This window comes from Callithrix jacchus, chromosome 6 (genome assembly GCF_049354715.1).
Source record: "Callithrix jacchus isolate 240 chromosome 6, calJac240_pri, whole genome shotgun sequence".
Taxonomy (NCBI): domain Eukaryota; kingdom Metazoa; phylum Chordata; class Mammalia; order Primates; family Cebidae; genus Callithrix; species Callithrix jacchus.
The window spans coordinates 150,904,968-150,927,351 of NC_133507.1; the positions used below are offsets into that span (position 1 = coordinate 150,904,968).

A 22,384-nucleotide genomic window follows, 5' to 3' on the forward strand; every position below is an offset into this window, starting at 1 on the left:
AACTTACTTCAAGAAGCTAGTTTTACTTCAATGCCAAAACTAGGCAAATACATAATAATTTTTTAAAAACAGAAAAAACTATTTTGTGTCCATATTTATGAAAAATACTTGTCTCTCACAAAACACACAATAGTTTTCTGTCTTTTTTAAAACAACAAATACTTGTCTCTCATGAATATAGACACAAACATTCTTAACAAAATATTAGAAAATAGAATTTAGCAAAATATTATATAAAATGAGTTATACACTATGACCAGGTGGTATATTCCAGGCATGCAAGAATGATTTAATATTTGAAAATCAACCAAGTTAAAGAAAAAAATCACACGATCATATAAATCCATACAGAAAAAGAATTTGACAAAATTCAATACCCATTTATGGTTAACATTATCAGCAAACTAGGAAGAGAGACGACGTTCCTCAATTTGATAAAGAGCATCTAAAAAACACTACAGCTGACATTATCATTAATGGTGAAATACTGAATGCTTTTTCTCTAATATTTAAAACAAAGCAAAGTTGTCTGCTCTTACTGAACCTAGTGTTAGAAGTTCTGGCAAATGAGACAAGACAAAAAATAAAATTTATAACTATCAGAAAGGAAGAAATAAAACTGTCGCTCTTTTCACATGGCATAATTATTTATGTAGAAAATCCCAAGAAATCAACAAAACAAAAACTCCTAAAACTAGTAAATTCAGCAAGGTCACAGGATATAATTTAAATATACAAAAAATCATTATATTTCTATATACTAGCAATGAACATATAGATTCATTGCTACAATTCTACTTACAATCACTACAATTCTACTTACAATTCTACTTACAATCACTAAAAATGCACACACACACACACACACACATGCATAGATATGTACATATCTGGATATACATGTACAGGGAAAAAAGTTGATGAAAGAAATCAAAGAAGATCTAAATAAATGGAGAGTCATACTGTGTTCATGAATTGGAAGACTCCAAAGAGTAAAGATATTGATTCTTCCCCAAATTGATATACTGGTTTAATGCAATTCCTTAGCAAAATCTTTTGTAGGTATAGACAAGATTCTTGTAAAGTTTATATGAAAAGGCTAAGGAACTAGAATAGTTATAACACTTTGGGAGAAAAAGTGGTAGGAATTATTCTGCCCAATTTCAACAGTTAGTATGAAACTACAGCTGTTATTATATAATAAAGGATGAGAAATTGACACATAAATCAATAAAAAAAAAGAACTCAAAATAGACCATACAATATGGCCAACTGATTTTTAACAAAAGTTCAAAAGCAATTCGATGAAGAAAAGATAGCCTTTTCAGCTAATGATGCTTGAAAAATTATACTTACATAAGCAAATAAAAGTAAAAGAACCTCCTCTATTTGGAAAGTCTCAGGAAAGAATGCAGACTGTGAGAAAAGATTCTAACTACATTTTCAATGTATGGAACAACCTCAGTAAAGGGTCTGGGGAGGAGCTGACCTCGATAAATTCGGAAAGGGTAGCACTGATAAGACTCAATGCAAACTAAGTGATACGTAAACAGTATACTCCAATTCATAAAGTTGTTTCCTGCAAGGGTATAAGTTAACAATTCTGATACTGCTATACATGGATGTTGGAACTGAACAATTAAGTAAATAAATGATGGATGATGACAGCCAGTATTTGGTTGTTCGTGTGAAGAGTTTACAAATAAGCAAGGGGAGAAGGCTAGAACCATTCATGCTGTCATTAACAAGAGTTGGAGACATCACTGTGTTTAGCTTAATATAGATATAGATGAATACATAATACAATATTTATGGATAAGCACATATCCATGGGGGAGTATACACATGTACTTCCTCGCTCTGTCAGCTGACAGGACAGAAAAACAATGACATACCAGCAGAAACAAGCACAGCTTAGTACCCAAACCTTGGTTTTAATACTATTCTCCAATTAAAAAACTAGAGATCCTTGGAGAAATGAATGATTCTAGAACTGGAGCAGGAAATACAGAAGATGAAGCTGAATCAACTTGCAGTGCCAGAACTATATAAGTTTATAAAACAAAACATTATCCTCAAAATAAAAATCAAAACAAAAAATTAACCACATTGATGGGGATGTCCCAAAGAGGCACAGGAGCCAACTGAAAGAACTCCCACTGGCCAAAGCTGGAACATTTTGGGCAAAAAAAAATAAATTTTAAAAGTACTGGATTATAACCTAAAGTATAAAATAAATATCCATGAACACATGTTCATATAGATCAATGATTGAATAAATATACAAATGGAAGAGAACAAACAAATCTTTCATCCAGAATTCCAAATAATTCATGTAGCTACTTTACCCCCAAAGAGCAAGAGCATAACTCCCCTCTTGATGAGTGTGAACTACACAACACTGACTTTGGAAGGAAGCCTCTTTCTTCCAAATATTTAAGTATGGAAAGGAGGAGAAAGAGTAACATTATAGCAGAGCCACTTGACAAACACTACCGCAGCTAAGTAATCAACATCAGTGTCAGAGATCGTAAATCTCATCGACAGTATGCGGCCTTCATGTGATGTGACAGGATTAGAAAATGGACAAAAGACAGGAAGAAACATTTCATCAGAGGATATGCGGATATCAAATAAGCACATGAAAAGATGTTCAACATCATTTATCCTTGGGGAAATTGAAACTGAAACCACAGTGAGCTATCATTTTACCCCCATCAGAATGGCCCAGATAAAAAATAGTGACAACACCAAATTCTGGCAAGGATGTAGAGAAACTGAACCAATCATACATTGTTGGTGGGAATATAAAATGCATAAGCCACTCTGGAAACACTCTGGCTATTTTTGTAAAACTAAGCACGCAACTACCATATGACCCAGCAATTTAATTTCTTGGCAATTATCCCAGAAAAATGAAAATTTATGTTCACATATAAACCTATATATAATGGTTTATACCACCTTTTTAAATAATAGCTCAAAACTGAAAACAATCCAGATTCCTTTCAACAGGGGACTGGTTAAACAAACTCTGGGCCATCCACACTTTGGAATACTGCTCAGCAATAAAAAGGGAGAAACTATTGACCCAAAATAACTTGAATGAATCTCCAAAGAATCATGCTAAGTGAAAAAAAATCAATCGCAAAAGACTACACACTAAATGATTCCATTTATTTAATATTCTTGAAACAACAAAATTATAAAAATACAGAATACATATTAGTGGTTTCCAGGAATTAAAGAGGGGTGTGGTGTAAGAGAAAAGGGCACTGTTATAGAAGGGCAAACGAGGAGCCCTTGTGGTGATGAAAATGCTCTGGATCTTGACTCTACCCCCTCCCCTATCTTTTCATAACCAGTATCCTGGTTATGAAATTGTGCTGCAGTTTGACAATATGTTATCATTGGAAGAAACTGGGTGAAGGTTACACTGGATCTCTCTCCACTATTACTTGCAACTGCAGGTAAAGATTTAATAATCTTCAAAATTTAAATTCTGAAAAACGAGCCAGAGAAAAATAGACCCATAATAATCAACTGTTTTCTAACAAATGTGGCAATGAAATCCGATGGGGAAAAGACTATATTTTCAATAAGATGCTAGACTAACTTGATATTTACATGGGAAAAATATTTTCCAACCTTAAATCACACCATACACAAAACTAACTCAAAACAGACTCTATACCTAAACTTAAAAGCAACCCTATTTTTAAAACATTTCAGAAGAAAACATTGGATAAAATTTCATCATCTTGAAGTAGATAAAAATTTCTTATGACACCAGAAAAGGACAAACCATAATAGATAAAAAAAAAAATGGTAAATTTGACATTACCAAAATTGAAAACTTTACTCTAAAACAAATGATTAAAAAATGCATGGATGAGCAAAATGTGTATCTGACAAAGAACTTGTATCCAAAATATATAAAGAACTCTTCAAAATAAATAGTATGGCAAACAACCAAAATTTTTTTAAATAGGCAAATTATTTGAAAAGACAATTCACAAGTAAAGATACATTAAGAGCAAATAAGCACATGAAAGATGCTCAGCATCAAAAAATTCAAATGAAAATATCAATGAAATTAAAGCACTGATGGTATTTTTACCACAAAAATGAACTGGGAATTGTAATATTCTATTGTGAACTGAAAGACAAAAATCAAAAAATAGTTGAGTAAAAAAAAGGGATAGGGCCCGGCACAGTGGCTCACACCTGTAATCCCAGCACTTTGGAAGGCCAAGGCGGGTAGATCACGAGATCAGGAGATCGAGGCCGTCCTGGCCAACATGGTGAAACCTCTCTACTAAAAGTACAAAAAGTCGCTGAGCATAGTGGCACCTGCCTGTAATCGCAGCTACTTGGGAGGCTGAGGCAGGAGAATTGCTTGACCCAGGGAGTCGGAGGTTGCGGTTAGCCGAGATGGCTCCACTGCATCCAGCCTGGCAACAGAGCAAGACTCCCTCTCAAAAAAAAAAAAAAAAAACCAGAGAGAGAAAGAGATATAGTAGTAACATTTCCACATTTCTACCTTTAATAATGCACAAGGATTTCCTGCTCTGGTGAGAAAGGAATGGATCACTTGTGTACTTGTGCCCCAGCTGTTCAAATGACAACATCAACGGGCTTGGAATAATCTTTGGCTTCTCTGTTGAAGTACAGTTACCTCATGTCCAGTCTATGGTAAAAAAAATAAAGCAGGTTCTGGAGAATTCATGTTACATCAGAGCATTCTTTCCTTCCATCCACTGGTCCTCAGTCAGATAATTCCAAGGGGGCAGAATTGCAAAGCTTTGGAGACAAGAGTGGGCACAAAGTAGGACAGTAACTGAAGGGTGGACAGGACCTAGGCCAGGATGGTGAGCTTTATGGAAAGAGCTGTGTAGAAGGGACGCAATGCTTGAAGAGCAGGGAGGCTCTCCGTTCAGTTGACTAGAGGAAGAGTCTTTTCAACCAGAAGCCTAAGTTCAGCAAGAAAGGACAGAGTCCCCCATGTTCCACACCCTAGACTTTACATGAAGGCCTAAGAAAGCCAGTCTAATATGGTAAATATGATATTGGACTGAATATCTAACAATATAGCAATGATTTGCCCGATTCACTCACTCGGTCAAGCAGAGAGTTTATGAACACTCAGTAGCTGGCCAAGGGTAACTTCTGCTAAACCTCAGGTACAATGAAAGAGTATTTTATTCTAAGGTAGCTCAACCTCAAGAGCAGAAGCACCATACTCTTTGTATGGAAGCAGTTAATATTTTATCAGCCTCTCCTGTGGAACACTAGTTCTCAGGACACAATAGGTTCCCTTTAAGAAAAAAAAAGGTTTTATGATCAAATAGATTTGAAAGATAAAAACAAACGTGATTCTTTACTGTAAGCCCTCTGAGAATCTCCAGCACACAGACAGCCTCTATGAATCTTCACGTGGCATGTATCATGTCCCATATTTACTTGGCCACAGAAAACCTTTTTCCATGGAGCATCTCCTGGGACCAGTTTTCTGTTAAACACATTAACAGCACAACCCCACGAATGACTTTAGGAACTATTTTATGGTCCTCTGTAGGCTGAAAACCTACCCAGGCTGAATAGAATAGACAACTTGTTTTCAAAAACCAGCTAGAGTAATGTTTGAACCTACTTCAGTGAGTCCCACTGCCCCCTGAGATCTGGGCGAATCCCATGAAAAAAATGAAAAAATGCCTTGTAGTGAGCTTGCTGCTGGGTTGTATATGGGTGTGGTGGGGGTACAAGCGAGGAGGTGAGCAGAGGGGGGCTGAGAGGTAAGAGATGGAGGAGGGACCTAACTGAGAGGAGCCTGACATGGTATGTTCAGGTGGACAGCAGGCAGAGGGGCCCAGGACAAGGCTACAAAGGCTGGACGGGGCCAGACCACTCAGGTCTTAAAGATTATGTTAAGGAGGCCAGGCATGGTGGCTCATGCCTATAATCCCAGCACTTTGGGAGGCTGAGGTAGATGGATCACCTGAGTTCAGGAGTTCAAGACCATCCTGGCCAACATGGTGAAACCCTCTCCCTACAAAAATACAAAAATTAGCTGAGCACGATGGTGGGTGCCTGTAATTCCAGCTGCTTGGGAGGCTGAGGTGGAAGAATCACTTGAACCCTGGAGGTGGAGGTTGTGGTGAACTGAGATCTTGCCACTGTATTCCAGCCTGGGTGACAGGGTGAGATTCTGTCTCAAAAAAAAAAAAAGATTATGTTAAGGACTTTCACCTTTTTCTTAAGGACAATAAAAAGCCAATGGGTGATTTTAGGTAAAGAGTGATAAGATTAGATGATCATGTATAAGGTCTCTGCAGTGTGAAAAATGGATTAGGAGTCAGGGGAAATAGGTTTGAGGAGACCACGTAGGAGGACTTGCACTGGTGCAGGTGGAAGTTAAAGGCAGAATGGTGCTGACTCTGCAAAGAAGTGAAAAGATGTAAGAGGTTTTTAGGAGTCCTTAGCAGTTGGATGGAGGTAAAACGGAAAAAGAGGAAGGTGTATTATTCTTTTCTCTGTTCTCACACTGCTATGAAGATACTACCAGAGACTGGGTAATTTAGAAAGGAAAGAGGTTTAGTGGACTCACAGTTCCACATGGCTGGGGAGGCCTTAGAAAACTTACAATCACGGTAGAAGGCACTTCTTCACAGGGCAGCAGGAAAGAGAAATGCCAGGTACTTTATAAAACCAGAGATCTCATGAGAACTTACTATCATGAGGACAGCATGAAGGAAACGGCCCCTGTGATCCAATTAACCCCATCTGGTCTCTCCTTTGACATGTGGGGATTATGGAGATTATAATTCAAGATGAGATTTGGGTGGGGACACAAAGCTTAACCATATCAGAGGGTATCAAAATGGTTACCCAGTTTCTGGACAGAACGACTGGGAGTTATAATAATAGCATTTGATGAGCTAGCATATATTTAAAGAAGGAAAGGAGAAGAAGAGCTGAGTTTGGGGTGTCTTTGAGATATTCTAGAGTATATGCAGAGTATATAGTTGGAGACTTGTAAATATTCTGGAGAAAACTACGTTTTCTCATGAATTACTGGAGTAAATTTCAAATGCAGTAGAGACTTAAATGCATAAAATTAATTCATATATGGTTAGAATAACAGGAAAATATTTCTAAAATCTTGATATATAGAATCTTTCTAGCATGAAATGAAAAAAGAAATCAAAACCTCAATATTTAATTATATAAAACTAAACTGCAATATATGGAAAACAAGATACTTTGTACACATTTCAAAGGCAAATGACAGCAGAAAATATGTGTAACCTATGTCAGATAAAATGTTATCTACTTAAAAAAAAGGGCTATCTCATATCAAGAAGAGTAAAGGTTAGCATGAACGGTCTGGTAGAAAATCAAAGAATATGAATAGAGAGTTTATAAAGAAGAAACATAATTAACCAGAAACATATATAAGCAGTGATCGTTCTTACTATAAGTCAAAGATCTACAAATTTAAACAACACTAAAATGGTATTTGTGACCAGTAGAATGACAATTCTCAGTATTTGTGTCAAGACAAGGAAATAAATGCTCCTGTGCACTTTTGGTAGAAGTAAATACTGCTACCATGTTTGTTTCTTCTCCTCCTGGAGAGTAATCTCCAAATAAGTGTGTATTCTCCTGGACCCTGGGATTCTATTTCTGTAAAATTATGCTAAGAATAAGTACACAAACATGTATATAAAAGAAGATCCCTTGTAATGTTGTTTACAATGGAGAAAAGTTCTCAATTGCCCAAAAGTTGAATTGTGGATGGAACGTTTAAAAAAAATCACAATATTTCATATAATGGACTACAGGGCAGCCAGTAAAAATGATAAAACAGAAGCTATTCTTGATGTAAAAACACATTTATGATATACGTATATTTTTAAGTGAAAAGTAAATTATAAAATAGTATGAGGAGTATGATTCCTTTTATATTCAAGTATATATGCATATACACTATACACTTTGTTACACACAGAGAGACCTTCAGAAAAATCTCTGGATATCAGATTGTATCAAAATCTTAATAATAGTTATCTCCTAGCAGAACAGTTGTCAGTAGTGGGATTATTTTTCCATAGTCCTAAATTTTCTAATTTTTCATCTATGCTTTTTATTACTCATGGGATAAGAATATCTGGAAAAAAACCCAGGATGCTTCCCTAATATTATTTTCATTTCCTCAGGTGAGCATATATGCCTGCATGTGTTTATAAGCAAAACAAAGCCATCTGCGAATCATTTTTGGAGTGAGCCCACTTCTCAGTCCCAAGAAAAGCCTAAAGGAAAGCACAGGCTGTGACACAGATAAATAGAAGGAAAATCAGAAGTTGCTTTTCCTACACCTTGGCTTTTGTCACCTTTGCCAGGGGCACAAATGAGGCTCCCCTGGGATGGCTGAGGGACCCAGGCTTTGTGAAATTCTCCAGGGCTTGGGAGGTGGCCACAGTGGCTTAGCAGGAGAGAGGTGAACACAGCAAGGTGCACTTTAGCCGATGATAACACATGCTTTTTTTTGGCTTCAGAGCCCACCCTCCTCTGTGGGCACCTGACATGTCATCCTCTTCTAATTTGCAATCCAGAGTGGCCCTTAAGCTTTTGTTGGTTGAAGAAAACTCTAAAAACATAGACTTTGTCTTACTCTTTACATTTCAAGATCCCTGGGTTCTGTTGGAAAAGCAGGGGATGGAATATTTTCTTTGGAGAATCTGATGAACATTTGAGAGGCTACCCTGAGCACATACACATACATACCACATTTCACATCTGTTTTTGGAGATTCACAAAATTGGGGTGATTTTGAAGAAGGACCCCAAGTTATGCCGGAACCCCCAATCTAGAAGTGGCTTCTCCTGCTCGGTGTTCAGTGGCCACCAAGGTTTCTGGAGAAGCCAGTCCTACCCCCCTACAGTCTCACCTGCTGTCCCACTCTCCTGATACTTTTATATCTTGCAATAAAAAGAAAGACGGCAGCTGAAAGCAGCTTCTACAGAAGACATGCCCCTTCCTTCTTTTCACCTTCTAACTTTCATTAACCCTTCACCTTTTTCAAGTGTTCATGTAATGGCCCACTTCTCACGTTTCATGGTCCTAGCCTAAGAAGCGTACAGTAATGATAGTCTTTGTAAGTCTAGGCGCCAAATGACCATCTCAGAAAAGCTCCATTTAACGTCAACACACAATGGGCTGTTTTAAAACAGATCTTCATCCAAGCCATGCCTCCTTATATTTTGTAATGGTGTTCATATCTCGCAATATTTTATTCATGATGGATGTGTGTGTGTGTGTGTGTGCGTGTGTGTGTGTGTGTGTGTGTGTGTGTGTTTAACATCTGCAATCAGGGACTTTGGGGTAAACTTGAAAACTCAGTCCATGGAATCACTTGCCTGTAAACCCGGGTGCACAGATGCACGTGCCATTCAGGCCGTCACTGTCACAGGTGGCTCCGTTCAGACAGCTGACATTAGCGCAGGGATCCTTGTACAACTCACAGTGTGTTCCTGCAGAGAAACAAGCAAAACAGGATGACTCATCTAGGACTCTCTAGCTCCCATGGCCTCTGAAAGCAAAGACGGAGTAGTCTGGAACAGCGCAAGGGAGATTCCCAGCGTGGGTGTGTGTGGGTGAGTGTATACACACATGCCCACTCATGACTTTAGATTGTTGTAAAAACATGCCTCATGAGAAAGTAACACATTTGATCACTGTCCATAGGTCCCACCGTAGTCTTTTATCTGTACTTTCTCTGCCTACGTGTCCTAAAGCCTGGGTAACAGAAAGTTAAAAGCCTGAAAGATAATCAATAATAAATGCTTTCTAAGTCTCCAAAAGAAACAGAAAACATCTAGATAGCGTTGACAAAATATAATATCAGCAACCTGAAAGTAAAGATTTGGAATCAGATATTCAAGTGAGTCTCAGATCTACTTTAAGGAACTACAGGGGACGGGGAAGCTGAGTGATACTTAGACTTAATTCTCAGAGACATCACTCCAGGCTTTATGTATAATTTATTTCTTACAACAACACTATCCTTATTTCCCCATTTTACAGATGAGGAAACTGAGGAAAGAGTCCAAGATGACAAGGCTGGTGGGGAAAAAAGCTAGGATTTGAACCTGCCCCTAATCCCATCCTAGAGTCTCTGCTTGCTAAGTAGGCTGTTGAGAGTGAACCCGAACTGACTGTGGAAATATACAAAACTATAGAGCTCAGTGCTCATTTTACAAAGAAGAGACACTAAAAAAAATCTGCAGAGTAAAAACAAAAAGTTTCTCATTTACGTTTTTTTTTTAAAGACTGTGAGTGCGTGTACGTATGTAAATGCCTGAAGCAGGACTGGATCACTTCTAGGAGACCTGATTACTTTGATGATCACGTCTGTGTATTTCTACATTATTGGTACCTTTTTTTACAAACATATGCTCTTTTATAATTTTATTAAAAACTAAAAATCTAATGCTATTTGAAAGGTAGGATATCTGCTGGAGTTACACTGGATGTCAAGATGGAGGAATAGATTGGCGTCTCTCTCCTCCTCGTCCTCGCCCTTCTCCCTCTCTCCTTACCCCTATCCCCCACCCTTTGGAGAGAAAAATAAATTACATTCTATCTTGCCTAAGAATGCACATGATGATATGTCCACACTTCCCAACAGCCTCAAGAAAAATATGCGTAAAGCAAATAGTAACTGAATGGTATTCACTTCATTTTCTCTGCACTTCGTTACTTAGCTCATGTTGTGAAAGGGACCACCACACCCAATGACTCATCCTTTAGGCACTGACACCATCCTTACTGGGCTTTTCCCTTATTTCTTTCTCAAGGGCTTAAGAAGTAGGGCTAGGAAGCAGGAAAGGAAGTCGGAGAAAAGAGAAACGGAACTTCCTATCGATATTCACACTAATGACTTATTTGAGTCAGATAAAGCTCAAATTTTAGAATAAATGACCTGTAATTGAGCCAGGTAAAGCTCGAATTGTACCATCAATGACCTTTAATTCTTTTTTATCCTTTGCCCCTCCCAGCCAAGCCATCAACAATATTCTGCTGGGTATTTTTTGAAGCATCTTTCAAATCTTTGCCTTTCTTTCCTTTCTGAGACCACCGCTGTGATCCCACTGCCTCATGCCTGGTGGGATACAGCCTCCGGAAGACATGTCTTATTTTCCTCTGTCTCTAGGGACTTGAACGAGCCTCCTTGACTTTATTCATCCCTAACTCAGGATGCATGGTAATACAAAAGATCGAAATCATGTTAAGATTAGCATCAATCTTGTGTACGGCCTCTTCTCCCCGGAGTCTCTATTTTTACTTTCCAAGTAGCCTGGGCTCAGTTGAAAGAATAAAAAGGAGAAGAGCCTTTTCTGCTTCAAAATGTTTATCACAACACAAAGACTCACATATTTACAAGTTCCCCTTGGGCTGATCAATGGGAGCCAAGTGACAAAAAAAGACTTTTGATTGAACAGGAAATACAGCCATTACCAAATTTCAGAGGTGCCCGAAGCCTAGAAAACATTTCCATTAGACCTGAAGTCAAAGAAATCAAATGATCATCACTGGGTCTCTAGTAATACACTAACATATTAGCACACAAACTATCACATTTTAAAAACAAGACTGAAAAGCAAATTCTAGGCTAAGTATTTAAGCGTCTTATTTTTTATTTAAAGTCTTCAACAAAACAGACTTAATGAAAACACCCAAGATAATAAGCAATTTCAATCTTTTGGGTGTTTGGGTTTTTGTTTGGATGGATGGCTCTTTTTTGGAGGGTGGGGAAACTATAATTTTTCCCTGGTTAATTCTCTTTTTCAAATGGCAAGACATTCGGTCCCTTGAGCATCTATTGAGATGTTTCTGGCAGCAAGACTGGACAAAAGCTAATCTTCACAGAAACTTGATTACTGAGAAGCAAGATGGTGTTAAAAGTCCCTGGAGAGCACTTTGGTGACTCACATTTCTATACTGTAACCCTTGCTAATCCCTATATAAAATATATTTGTCATATTGCTCAGCTTGTCATTAGAGCTGAACGACTCTGAGCTAAAAACTTTAAATACGGAGACCAGACAATCATGGACACTACCAATGTGCCAAGGTGTCTTCATTCAAACCCTCCTCCTCTGGAGGCCCCTGAGCCCCTTCTTGCTGCCCTCCTCACCACTCCTATTTCCAGAAAACATTCAGTCTTGGGCATCCTATTTCCTCTGAGGAGTCACCTTCTTTCACACCCTTCCCCCAACCTGATCTTCACATATTTAATTCATCTTTCGGTTCCCAATCCAAATGCCCTCCCTCTGCAAAGCTGAACCTTGATTTTCTCAAGACAGACCATATTCTAGGCACCACCGTACCTAGAGAGCATGCCGGGACTGTCATGGTCACGGAGTTCACTGTGCCTATTCATAACTTATCTGCTCTCCTGTCTGATTCTCCCACAAATCTCTGAATTCCTATAAAGCAGAGGCCGTATCATCATGCGTGGAAGAAATGATGGATTTAACACCAGAATTCTGTCTTTTTAAGAGGGGCGACAGCCAGTGTACTTTGGCTGACACACAGGTGAGGTTGCCAGAGGAGAGATTCCAAATTCCAAAGCTGCCTCAAAAACACCCTATTTTGTCAGGGAAAAACCAGGTCCACACTTCAATCTAAGTCTGTGGAATGACACATGCACACATGCATCACGCATTGGCAGAGGAGGCAGCACGCACTCTTACAAAACTGATGTTTAGTCTCAAGCAAAAATAAACTGTAATTCAGTCAAAACTAATAAAAATTCGTGCTTTTCGGCCGGGCGCAGTGGGTCAAGCCTGTAATCCCAGCACTTTGGGAGGCCGAGGCGGGTGGATCACGAGGTCAAGAGATCGAGACCATCCTGGTCAACATGGTGAAACCCCGTCTCTACTAAAGATACAAAAAATTAGCTGGGCATGGTGGCGTGTGCCTGTAATCCCAGCTACTCAGGAGGCTGAGGCAGGAGAATTGCCTGAACCCAGGAGGCGGAGGTTGCGGTGAGCCGAGATCGCACCATTGCACTCCAGCCTGGGTAACAAGAGCGAAACTCCGTCTCAAAAAAAAATCCATGCTTTTCATATTAAGGGATGGCGAAGAAGTGTTTCTAAAAAGACTGATTCCAACAGGGTTCTTTACAGAAGTTAATTTTAGAATCGAAATAAGAATTCAAAGAGCAGTACACCAATTCTAAGTCTTTGTTGTTGGAACAAATTTAGTTACAATCAATAATTGAAAAATGAAAATCATTATTTTATCTCCAAGAAACTAAGCCAGTAAAGAAGTGTTCCTACACTTAAGATTTACTTTAAGACACGGTCTCATTTCATCTAAACTTAATTCCTCTACGAAAAGTTTTTCCAGTATTTCAACCTTTACAGATCTCCACATTTTTTAAACCATTTCAGAAATTACAATCGACAACTCAGCCTTAGCCTCATTATTCCTGTGTGTGCCACTCAGTCTGCTTGTCCAGTTAAATAATAGGCTGAACAGGAAGACACTCTGATTTAGCCTTTTTGTATTTATCGCAGTACTTGTAAGGGCTGGGTACACAAAATAACCAGAAATTCTTGTTCCCTGGCTAAGCAGAATCTAGCAAAGGAAATAATTTTATCCAACAGCTAAGGAGATCTCATCCTTTCCATTAAAATGTCTCTAGCGTTTAAAAATAAATAAGCACGTACAGGCCGGGCGTGGTGGCTCACGCCTGTAATCCCAGCACTTTGGGAGGCCCAGGCAGGCAGATCACTTGAGTTCAGGAGTTCAAGACCAGCCTGGCCAGCATAGTGAAACCCCGTCTCTACTAAAAATACAAAAATTAGCCATGCGTGGTGGCAGGTACCTGTAATCCCAGCTACTTGGGAGGCTGAGGCAGGAGAATAGCTTGAATTCAAGAGGCAGAGGTTGCAGTAAGCCAAGATTGTGCCACTGCACTCCAGACTGGGTGACAGAGCAAGACTCTGTCTCAAAAAAAATTAACAATAATAAAGTACGTACAAGGTAATTAAATCTATAATCCAGTGATTTCATTTCTGAGACTATCCCTAGAAAGTATGAAAGCAATATAAATAAGGATATTAATTCCAGAAATATCCAGCCCCACATCAGATGCAACAACAAGGCAATGAATAAGTATTTCTTCATGGGAACATTATAAAGTCATTTAAAATAAAACTAGTAAGGTTTCCTAACAATATATAAATCAAACATAATGTCCTATTATGAGTGAGCAGAACAATATAAAATTGTAGGTATACTCAACTATGTAACACTAAAAACATAAATACTAAAAAGAGAATGGAAGCAACACAGAGAATTATGGCTTACATTATGCTGTAAAACCATGGGTGATTATGAATTTTCTCTTTTCTTCTATTTATTCTTATGTTATTTTCATAATTAAAAATCAGAGGTTTTTTTTCTAAATTTTGTCTCCAAAAATTTCAAATACATATGTTGTTGATCATTTCATTGGATCTTATAGAAATAAAAATCAATCACTACGGGGCTGTTTCTTGACTTTTTGACAATATGAGGTATAAATACTAAGCAAAGTCTTTTAAGTTACATTAGAAACAGCCTTGAACTAGTTGTGAAGCAGTATTTTGGTATGTCTGAAGAGGGGTTACAGAGCCCCTCCACGAATTTTGCTTTTTAACAATTCCATGATCTACAGTGGCAACTTACATTCCATGAAAATGTTTAAGTTGGTTTCTTTTACTTCATTCATGTGTTAAAGAGTAGTTTTAATTCAAGTAAAGGTAGCCATTGAGCATCTGTTCTGTGCAAGTCACCATATTAAGAGCTGCAGAGAATTTAGAAAGAAAAAGAGCCTATGTAGTCACTGTCTTTCCGGAGCCTATGATTTAGTGTAGGGAAGAAGAAAATCTGAAACCAAAAAGAATTTAATACAAGGCTAAAAAGAATTGTCACAGCCAATATAAAGAAAATACGGAGAGAGGTAAAGAAGGAAGAAATCGTATCTGTTTGGGGATCAACATTTTAGACAGTGCATACAGCCATAGGAGTGAATGAGAGCAAAGAGGAGGGACAGAGAAAGGGCCTGGAGACCCATGTCATTCACAGTGTCCAGGAGACCAAGCCTCAGTGAGGGCAGAGAGGAGAACCGGGTCAGGACTGAAGTTGCACTAGACACAGCAAGGAGACGTTCAGGAGGGACGCCAGGGCTCAGTGGGGCAAAGGGACAGGAACGCTGGCTGAGTCAGAAGTGGAAGTGGAGGCTTCGTGAATTTTCCTGAAAGCTTTTAGTGGAAATGATGTGGGCAAGAGGCAAAAGCCATGGCTGAAACAGCAAAAGGGAAGAAAGGGACTTTAAGTAAGCAGAGGAGGACGAAAAAGTCAAAGAAGAGGTTTTTAAAATAATTATTTACACGTAATTTATTTAGAAGTGTTAGAACATTTTTTTTCTTTAGCAGCCCACTTTTTCTAGAAGCATTTATTTAAAAAGAATTTCCTTCTCATTCCTAGCAATTCCTCTTTAAGAATCACACATGGTTATTACAGACAACAGTTCCTGGGCCATCTTCGGTTTTGGTTATCTGTCCATTCTTGCACGGGGAACACTGAACGTAACAACAATTGTGGAATTATAAGGGGGTTTAACCTCTGGCAGAAGCTCCCACTCATTGTTTTCCTTTTTAAAAATATTCTTAGCTATATACTTGGCTGACTATTGTACTCATTCTTTTTAGGAGGGGATATATATATATAATATATAGTATTATATATAGTTATATAGTTATATATTTATAGTTAAATAGTTATATATAGTTATATATTTATAGTTATATAGTTATATATTTATAGTTATATCATTATATATAGTTATATATTTATAGTTATATAGTTTTATATATATAGTCATATATTTATAGTTATATAGTTATATATTTATAGTTATATTGTTATATAGGTATAGTTATATAGTTATATATATAGTTATATAGTTATATATTTATAGCTATATAGTTATATATTTATAGTTATATAGTTATATATACAGTTATATAGTTATAGTTACATAGTTATATATGTAGTTATATAGTTATGGATAGTTATATAGTTATATAGCTATAGTTACAGTTATATATATAGTTATATAGTTATATATTTATAGTTATATAGTTATATATACAGTTATATAGTTATAGTTACATAGTTATATATATAGTTATATAGTTATAGATAGTTATATAGTTATATAGCTATAGTTACAGTTATATATATAGTTATAGTTATATATTTATAGTTATATAGTTATAGTTATATATATATATAGTTAGAGTTATATAGTTACAGTTATATATTTATAGTTATATAGTTATAGTTATATATTATAGTTATATAGTTATATAGTTATAGTTACATAGTTATATATATAGTTATATAGTTATAGTTACATAGTTATATATATAGTTATATAGTTATAGATAGTTATATAGTTATATAGCTATAGTTAGTTATATATATAGTTATATAGTTATATATTTATAGTTATATAGTTATAGTTATATATTTATAGTTATATAGTTATATATATAGTTATATAGTTATATATTTATAGTTATATAGTTATATATACAGTTATATAGTTATAGTTACATAGTTATATATGTAGTTATATAGTTATGGATAGTTATATAGTTATATAGCTATAGTTACAGTTATATATATAGTTATATAGTTATATATTTATAGTTATATAGTTATATATACAGTTATATAGTTATAGTTACATAGTTATATATATAGTTATATAGTTATAGATAGTTATATAGTTATATAGCTATAGTTACAGTTATATATATAGTTATAGTTATATATTTATAGTTATATAGTTATAGTTATATATATAGTTATATAGTTAGAGTTATATAGTTACAGTTATATATTTATAGTTATATAGTTATAGTTATATATTATAGTTATATAGTTATATAGTTATAGTTACATAGTTATATATATAGTTATATAGTTATAGTTACATAGTTATATATATAGTTATATAGTTATAGATAGTTATATAGTTATATAGCTATAGTTAGTTATATATATAGTTATATAGTTATATATTTATAGTTATATAGTTATAGTTATATATTTATAGTTATATAGTTATATATACAGTTATATAGTTACATAGTTATATATATAGTTATATAGTTATAGTTATATATTTATAGTTATATAGTTATATAGTTATAGTTATATAGTTATAGTTATATATTTATAGTTATATAGTTATATATACAGTTATATAGTTATAGTTACATAGTTATATATATAGTTATATAGTTATAGATAGTTATATAGTTATATAGCTATAGTTACAGTTATATATATAGTTATATAGTTATATATTTATAGTTATATAGTTATATATTTATAGTTATATAGTTATAGTTATATATTTATAGTTATATAGTTATATATATATATAGTTACAGTTATATATTTATAGTTATATCGTTATAGTTATATATTTATAGTTATATAGTTATAGTTACATAGTTATATATATAGTTATATAGTTATAGTTACATAGTTATATATATAGTTATATAGTTATATATACAGTTATATAGTTATAGTTACATAGTTATATATATAGTTATATAGTTATAGATAGTTATATAGTTATATAGCTATAGTTACAGTTATATATATAGTTATATAGTTATATATTTATAGTTATATAGTTATATATTTATAGTTATATAGTTATAGTTATATATTTATAGTTATATAGTTATATATATATATAGTTACAGTTATATATTTATAGTTATATCGTTATAGTTATATATTTATAGTTATATAGTTATAGTTACATAGTTATATATATAGTTATATAGTTATAGTTACATAGTTATATATATAGTTATATAGCTATAGTTACATAATTATATATATAGTTATATAGTTATATATATAGTTATATAGTTATAGTTACATAGTTATATTTATAGTTATATTGTTACATAGTTATATAGTTATATAGTTATAGTTATATAGTTATATATAGTTACATAGTTATATATAGTTATATAGTTATAGTTACATAGTTATATATATAGTTATATAGTTATAGTTACATAGTTATATATATAGTTATATAGTTATATATAGTTATATAGCTATAGTTACATAATTATATATATAGTTATATAGTTATATAGTTATAGTTATATGTTTATAGTTATATACTTATATGTATAGTTATATATTTATAGTTACATAGTTATATATATAGTTATATAGTTATAGTTACATAGTTATATATATAGTTATATATACATAGTTATATATTTATAGTGTTTTATATATATATATCCTCCTAAAATCCAAAAACTATATAGTTTTTAAAAAAATAGTAATATAAAGCAGTAAATCTTACCACTTAAAAAGTACATATGTAAAGTAAAAAGTTAAAGCTTAACTTTATCCCCCAAATACTACCTATCCAAGTTTGAACTCCAGGTAAGTACTAGTTAGGAATTGATACCCATCCATCTTCAGTTTTCTGAATTTATGCAGACATACTATATGTAAATATATATTGGCAAAAATATTTCCAAAAGGGGAGAATGTCCATCCCCCAAGGAGAGGAAATCACAGAATCATGTGGCCTCTCACATCCCCTCACTCTTCCTCTGGACGTAAGAGCATGAATTAGCTCCTCCTGTGTCTCCTTTAATTCCTTCTGTCTACCCTCTCCATATCCCCACCACTTTCAGTTTACAAGTTCTACCATTTATTCCTACATTGCCAGAATTTACCTCCCTGCTTTCAGCAGTCTTATTTAAACCTAAACCTAAACGTCTTTATAAATATACCAACATTAAATAAACACTTTACCTGCCCATTGAATCTGTCACCTAGTCTGGAGTGCAGTGGTGCAATCTCAGCTCACTACAATCTCTACCTCCCAGGTTCAAGCGATTCTCCTGCCTCAGCCTCCCGAGTAGCTGGGATTACAGGCACCCTCTACCATGCATGGCTAATTTTGTATTTTTAGTAGAGATGGGGTTTTGCCATCTGATCTTGAACTGCTAACCTCAGGTAATCCACCTGCCTCAGCTTCCCAAAGTATTGGGATTACAGCCATGAGCCTGGAGTGGAATCTTTATCACATTTGTATGCCTTTCAGTCTTTCCTATCCTCGCCCCTTACAACACATGGCTTTGGGTTAAATAATATGAAACCACTTTGCTTGTTGAAATTCTTCCTTAAGAGTAAGAGTGGTGGACATAGACCAGGGTGTCCTCTAGTGAGTCACACCCTTGTGTAATTCCCTCCCCTTGAGTGTGAGCTTCCATCCAAGAACAAATGGCAGTTAAGAGGTTTTGAAGATGCAGTTAAGGTCCCTAATCAGTTGACTTTGAGTTCCTCCCAGGTGGTCCTGGCCTAACCAGGTGAGATCCTTAAGAGGGTCCAGGCCTTCCCTGAAGTTCAAGACTGTAGGAGGGGCTCTGTCAGAGTTGCTGGCTTTCAAAGAGCAAGTGGTCACAAATCCTACAGCCACAGGATACAAGTTCTGCTAATAACCTAAGGGGACTTGGAAGCTGATCTCTCACTATTCAAGCCTCAGATGAGAGCTCAGTCAGTCAATGCCTTGCTTTCAGCCTCTTGAGCCCCTGAACTAGGAATTGACTAAGCAACACCTGGACCTAGGAAACTGTTGGTTAATAAAAGCACATTGTTTTTAAGCCAGTGCTGGGTAATAATTTGTTATGCAGCAGTAGAGAGCTGATGCAGAAGGCAGATCTACCGTTTTCAAGAGACTTTCCTTCACCATTAAGTTACCATTCACAATCACATTAATACCATCTATTTAGATTTATGCCTGCATTTAAAGGCATAAATCTCTTTTTCCATTCTCCATCTTCCCCTCTCTGGATATCTTTGTTTTGATTGAGTTCCTATTTGGCAGGAATGCTTATCTTAGGGTATAGGGTGCTACATTTTCTGTATCCTTGAATGTATGGCAATGTCTTTCTTCTGCCCTCAAATATAAACAACCCTTTAACTCCTAGTCCTTTTCACTTAAACATCTGAAACGCTGCTATGCTATTCTTTACCTTCATGACAGAGAGGAGCAATACAATGCTGTTTTGACTCTCTTTCTTTTTTATGTAACCTATGATCCCTTTAAATAATCTTGTAAAAATTTCTCTTTATCCTTGCAGTTAGAAACTTTATCAGGAAATCTCAAATTGTGTATCATCTCCTTCATTAATCCCACTACTGCCCTGTGAGCCCATTCGACTTAAAAATAAGACTTTCTTCACCTCACAGACGCCTCCTTCTGGGAGTTAGTGAATTCTGCTTCTGTTTCCACGTGCTCCTGCTTCTGGAGCACTCATCATTCAGACAGAAGCAGATGTCTGGAATCTCCTCCACGTTTCCTGTCTTTTCACTTGTGGGTCCCACTTTCTCATATTTTGATACCTATCATGCACTGGTTCCCCCTTTCCTTTCTCAGATCCAATTCAGTTTTGAGTAGTATACATTACTTTTTCACTTCCTTTCTTGAGTATTTAGAGCTGTTGTTGTAATTTTGTTTTTATTTCCAAAAACTTTTCTCCATTTCTGAGTTGCTGGTGGGGGCTCCCTGTACTGGCCAGGCTAGAAACCTTGGCAGAGACAGACAACATAGGATATCCCCTTCAGTGCTGGATGGGCAGCCAATGGGACCCTTATCCTAAGGCATGAGGCAGAGGCCTTCCGGTTTGGCTCTCTCAGGGCCATAAAAAAAGAAGGGGGCCAGCTCAGCCTACTTTGCAGCTTCCTTAGAGAGCAGACCGTACCTGTGAGATCAGTACACCCCTCTGCCTCCTAGGGTCAGATGCAGCACAATTGCAGCTTCCTTAGAGAGCAGACCATACCTGTGAGATCAGTACACCCCTGTGCCTCCTAGGGTCAGATGCAGCCTACTTTGCAGCTTCCTTAGAGAGCAGACCGTACCTGTGAGATCAGTACACCCCTCTGCCTCCTAGGGTCAGATGCAGCACAATTGCAGCATGCACATCCTCTCTATAAGCTGAGGGGTTCTTTGAACTCAACCGTTCATTCAGTTATCAGTTCTCTCTGGAGCCCTCATCCCCTATTCTTGTTGTAAGCAAAGGCTCCCAGCACCCATACCCTTTCCTTGAAACCCCCAAATCCTCAGGGTCATCTACCTTACTGAGTTATCCCCAGCAGAGAGTCAGGAGGGATCAGGGATATTGAATGTCAATGTGAGTTTCCACCTTCCTAGAATCTTCATGTGTTCAGAAATCCATGAAAATGTTTATAGAAATGGAAGGGCACTAGGAGAAAGAAGGAGGTTGAAGATATGTAGAGAGAAAGGTAATTGCTAGAGAAAGGTCTCAGAAAGATAGAAGGGGAAGAAAGAAGAGTTTATGGGAAAGGATACAACTTGAGCAGGATAAGGAACACATGATCAGCTAACATGGAAGAGAATAAAGCAGTAGTGGTTGTGACTGAAGATACGTTTGTAGGGCAAGAGTTCTCAAAGGGCAGCCCATGGACCAGAACATTGGCATCACTAAGAACTTATCATAAATCATATCCTGGGGCCCCACCCAGACCTAATGAATTAGAAATGTAAGGGTAGCGCCCAGCAATCTATGTTTTAGCAAGCCCACCAGATTTCTACACACGGTCATGTTTGAGAACCACTGCTGTAGGGTGTGGGAAATTAGACAAATCTGAAGATGTTTACAAATGATAACTCCCTTTTGTCCCATGATAATGGGGATGAAGTGACTTATATTCTAGGAGTGAGTAGTTCAATATGGGACTTGGGGGACATGACAAAATTTTGGAATACTCACTTAGAAAAATGGAAGAAAAATGGGAAAAAGCCAGGATCACACTGATGAATTTGCAAAGACACTAGTGGCTCATCATATGAAATGGTATTTTTTATTTCCTAGCATTGATAGCATGAGCAAAGCCTCCAAGAGAGAAAGGTAAGGGGCATATCCAGAATACATTTGATTATTTACATTTTCATTTATGAAGAGGAAATCTGCTTTATAAACATCTATCAAAATAAAGAATTTTGGCATTCGTAATTTTTTGAAGTACATTCACCACTACTAATTCTGTTATTGAAAGAATCTCAAGATATCTGGAAGCATCCTATTTTATACAAAGAAAATGAAGACTGGTCAGTTTAAAGAATTTATCCTGGCTCAACAGGAAACCAGTGGTATGATTATGGTGAGCTACCTAGGTCTCCTGAACCATTGCTTCTTTTCACTTCTTCCCAGAACCGAACCAACTCCCTACTTCTCAGTGC

The 22,384-nt window shown here is 36.1% G+C and overlaps 1 protein-coding gene across 2 annotated transcripts in view; it reads right to left on the reverse strand.

The window, feature by feature from the left end:
• The window catches only part of DNER (delta/notch like EGF repeat containing), a 379,011-nt gene that overhangs the window by 34,513 nt on the left and 322,114 nt on the right, over positions 1-22,384 (reverse strand). For both annotated transcript variants that reach the window (XM_002749868.6, XM_054258006.2), the window contains exon 10: positions 9,420-9,533. In XM_002749868.6, the coding sequence (XP_002749914.3) occupies positions 9,420-9,533 (114 nt within the window). The remainder of the gene's footprint in view (positions 1-9,419; positions 9,534-22,384) is intronic.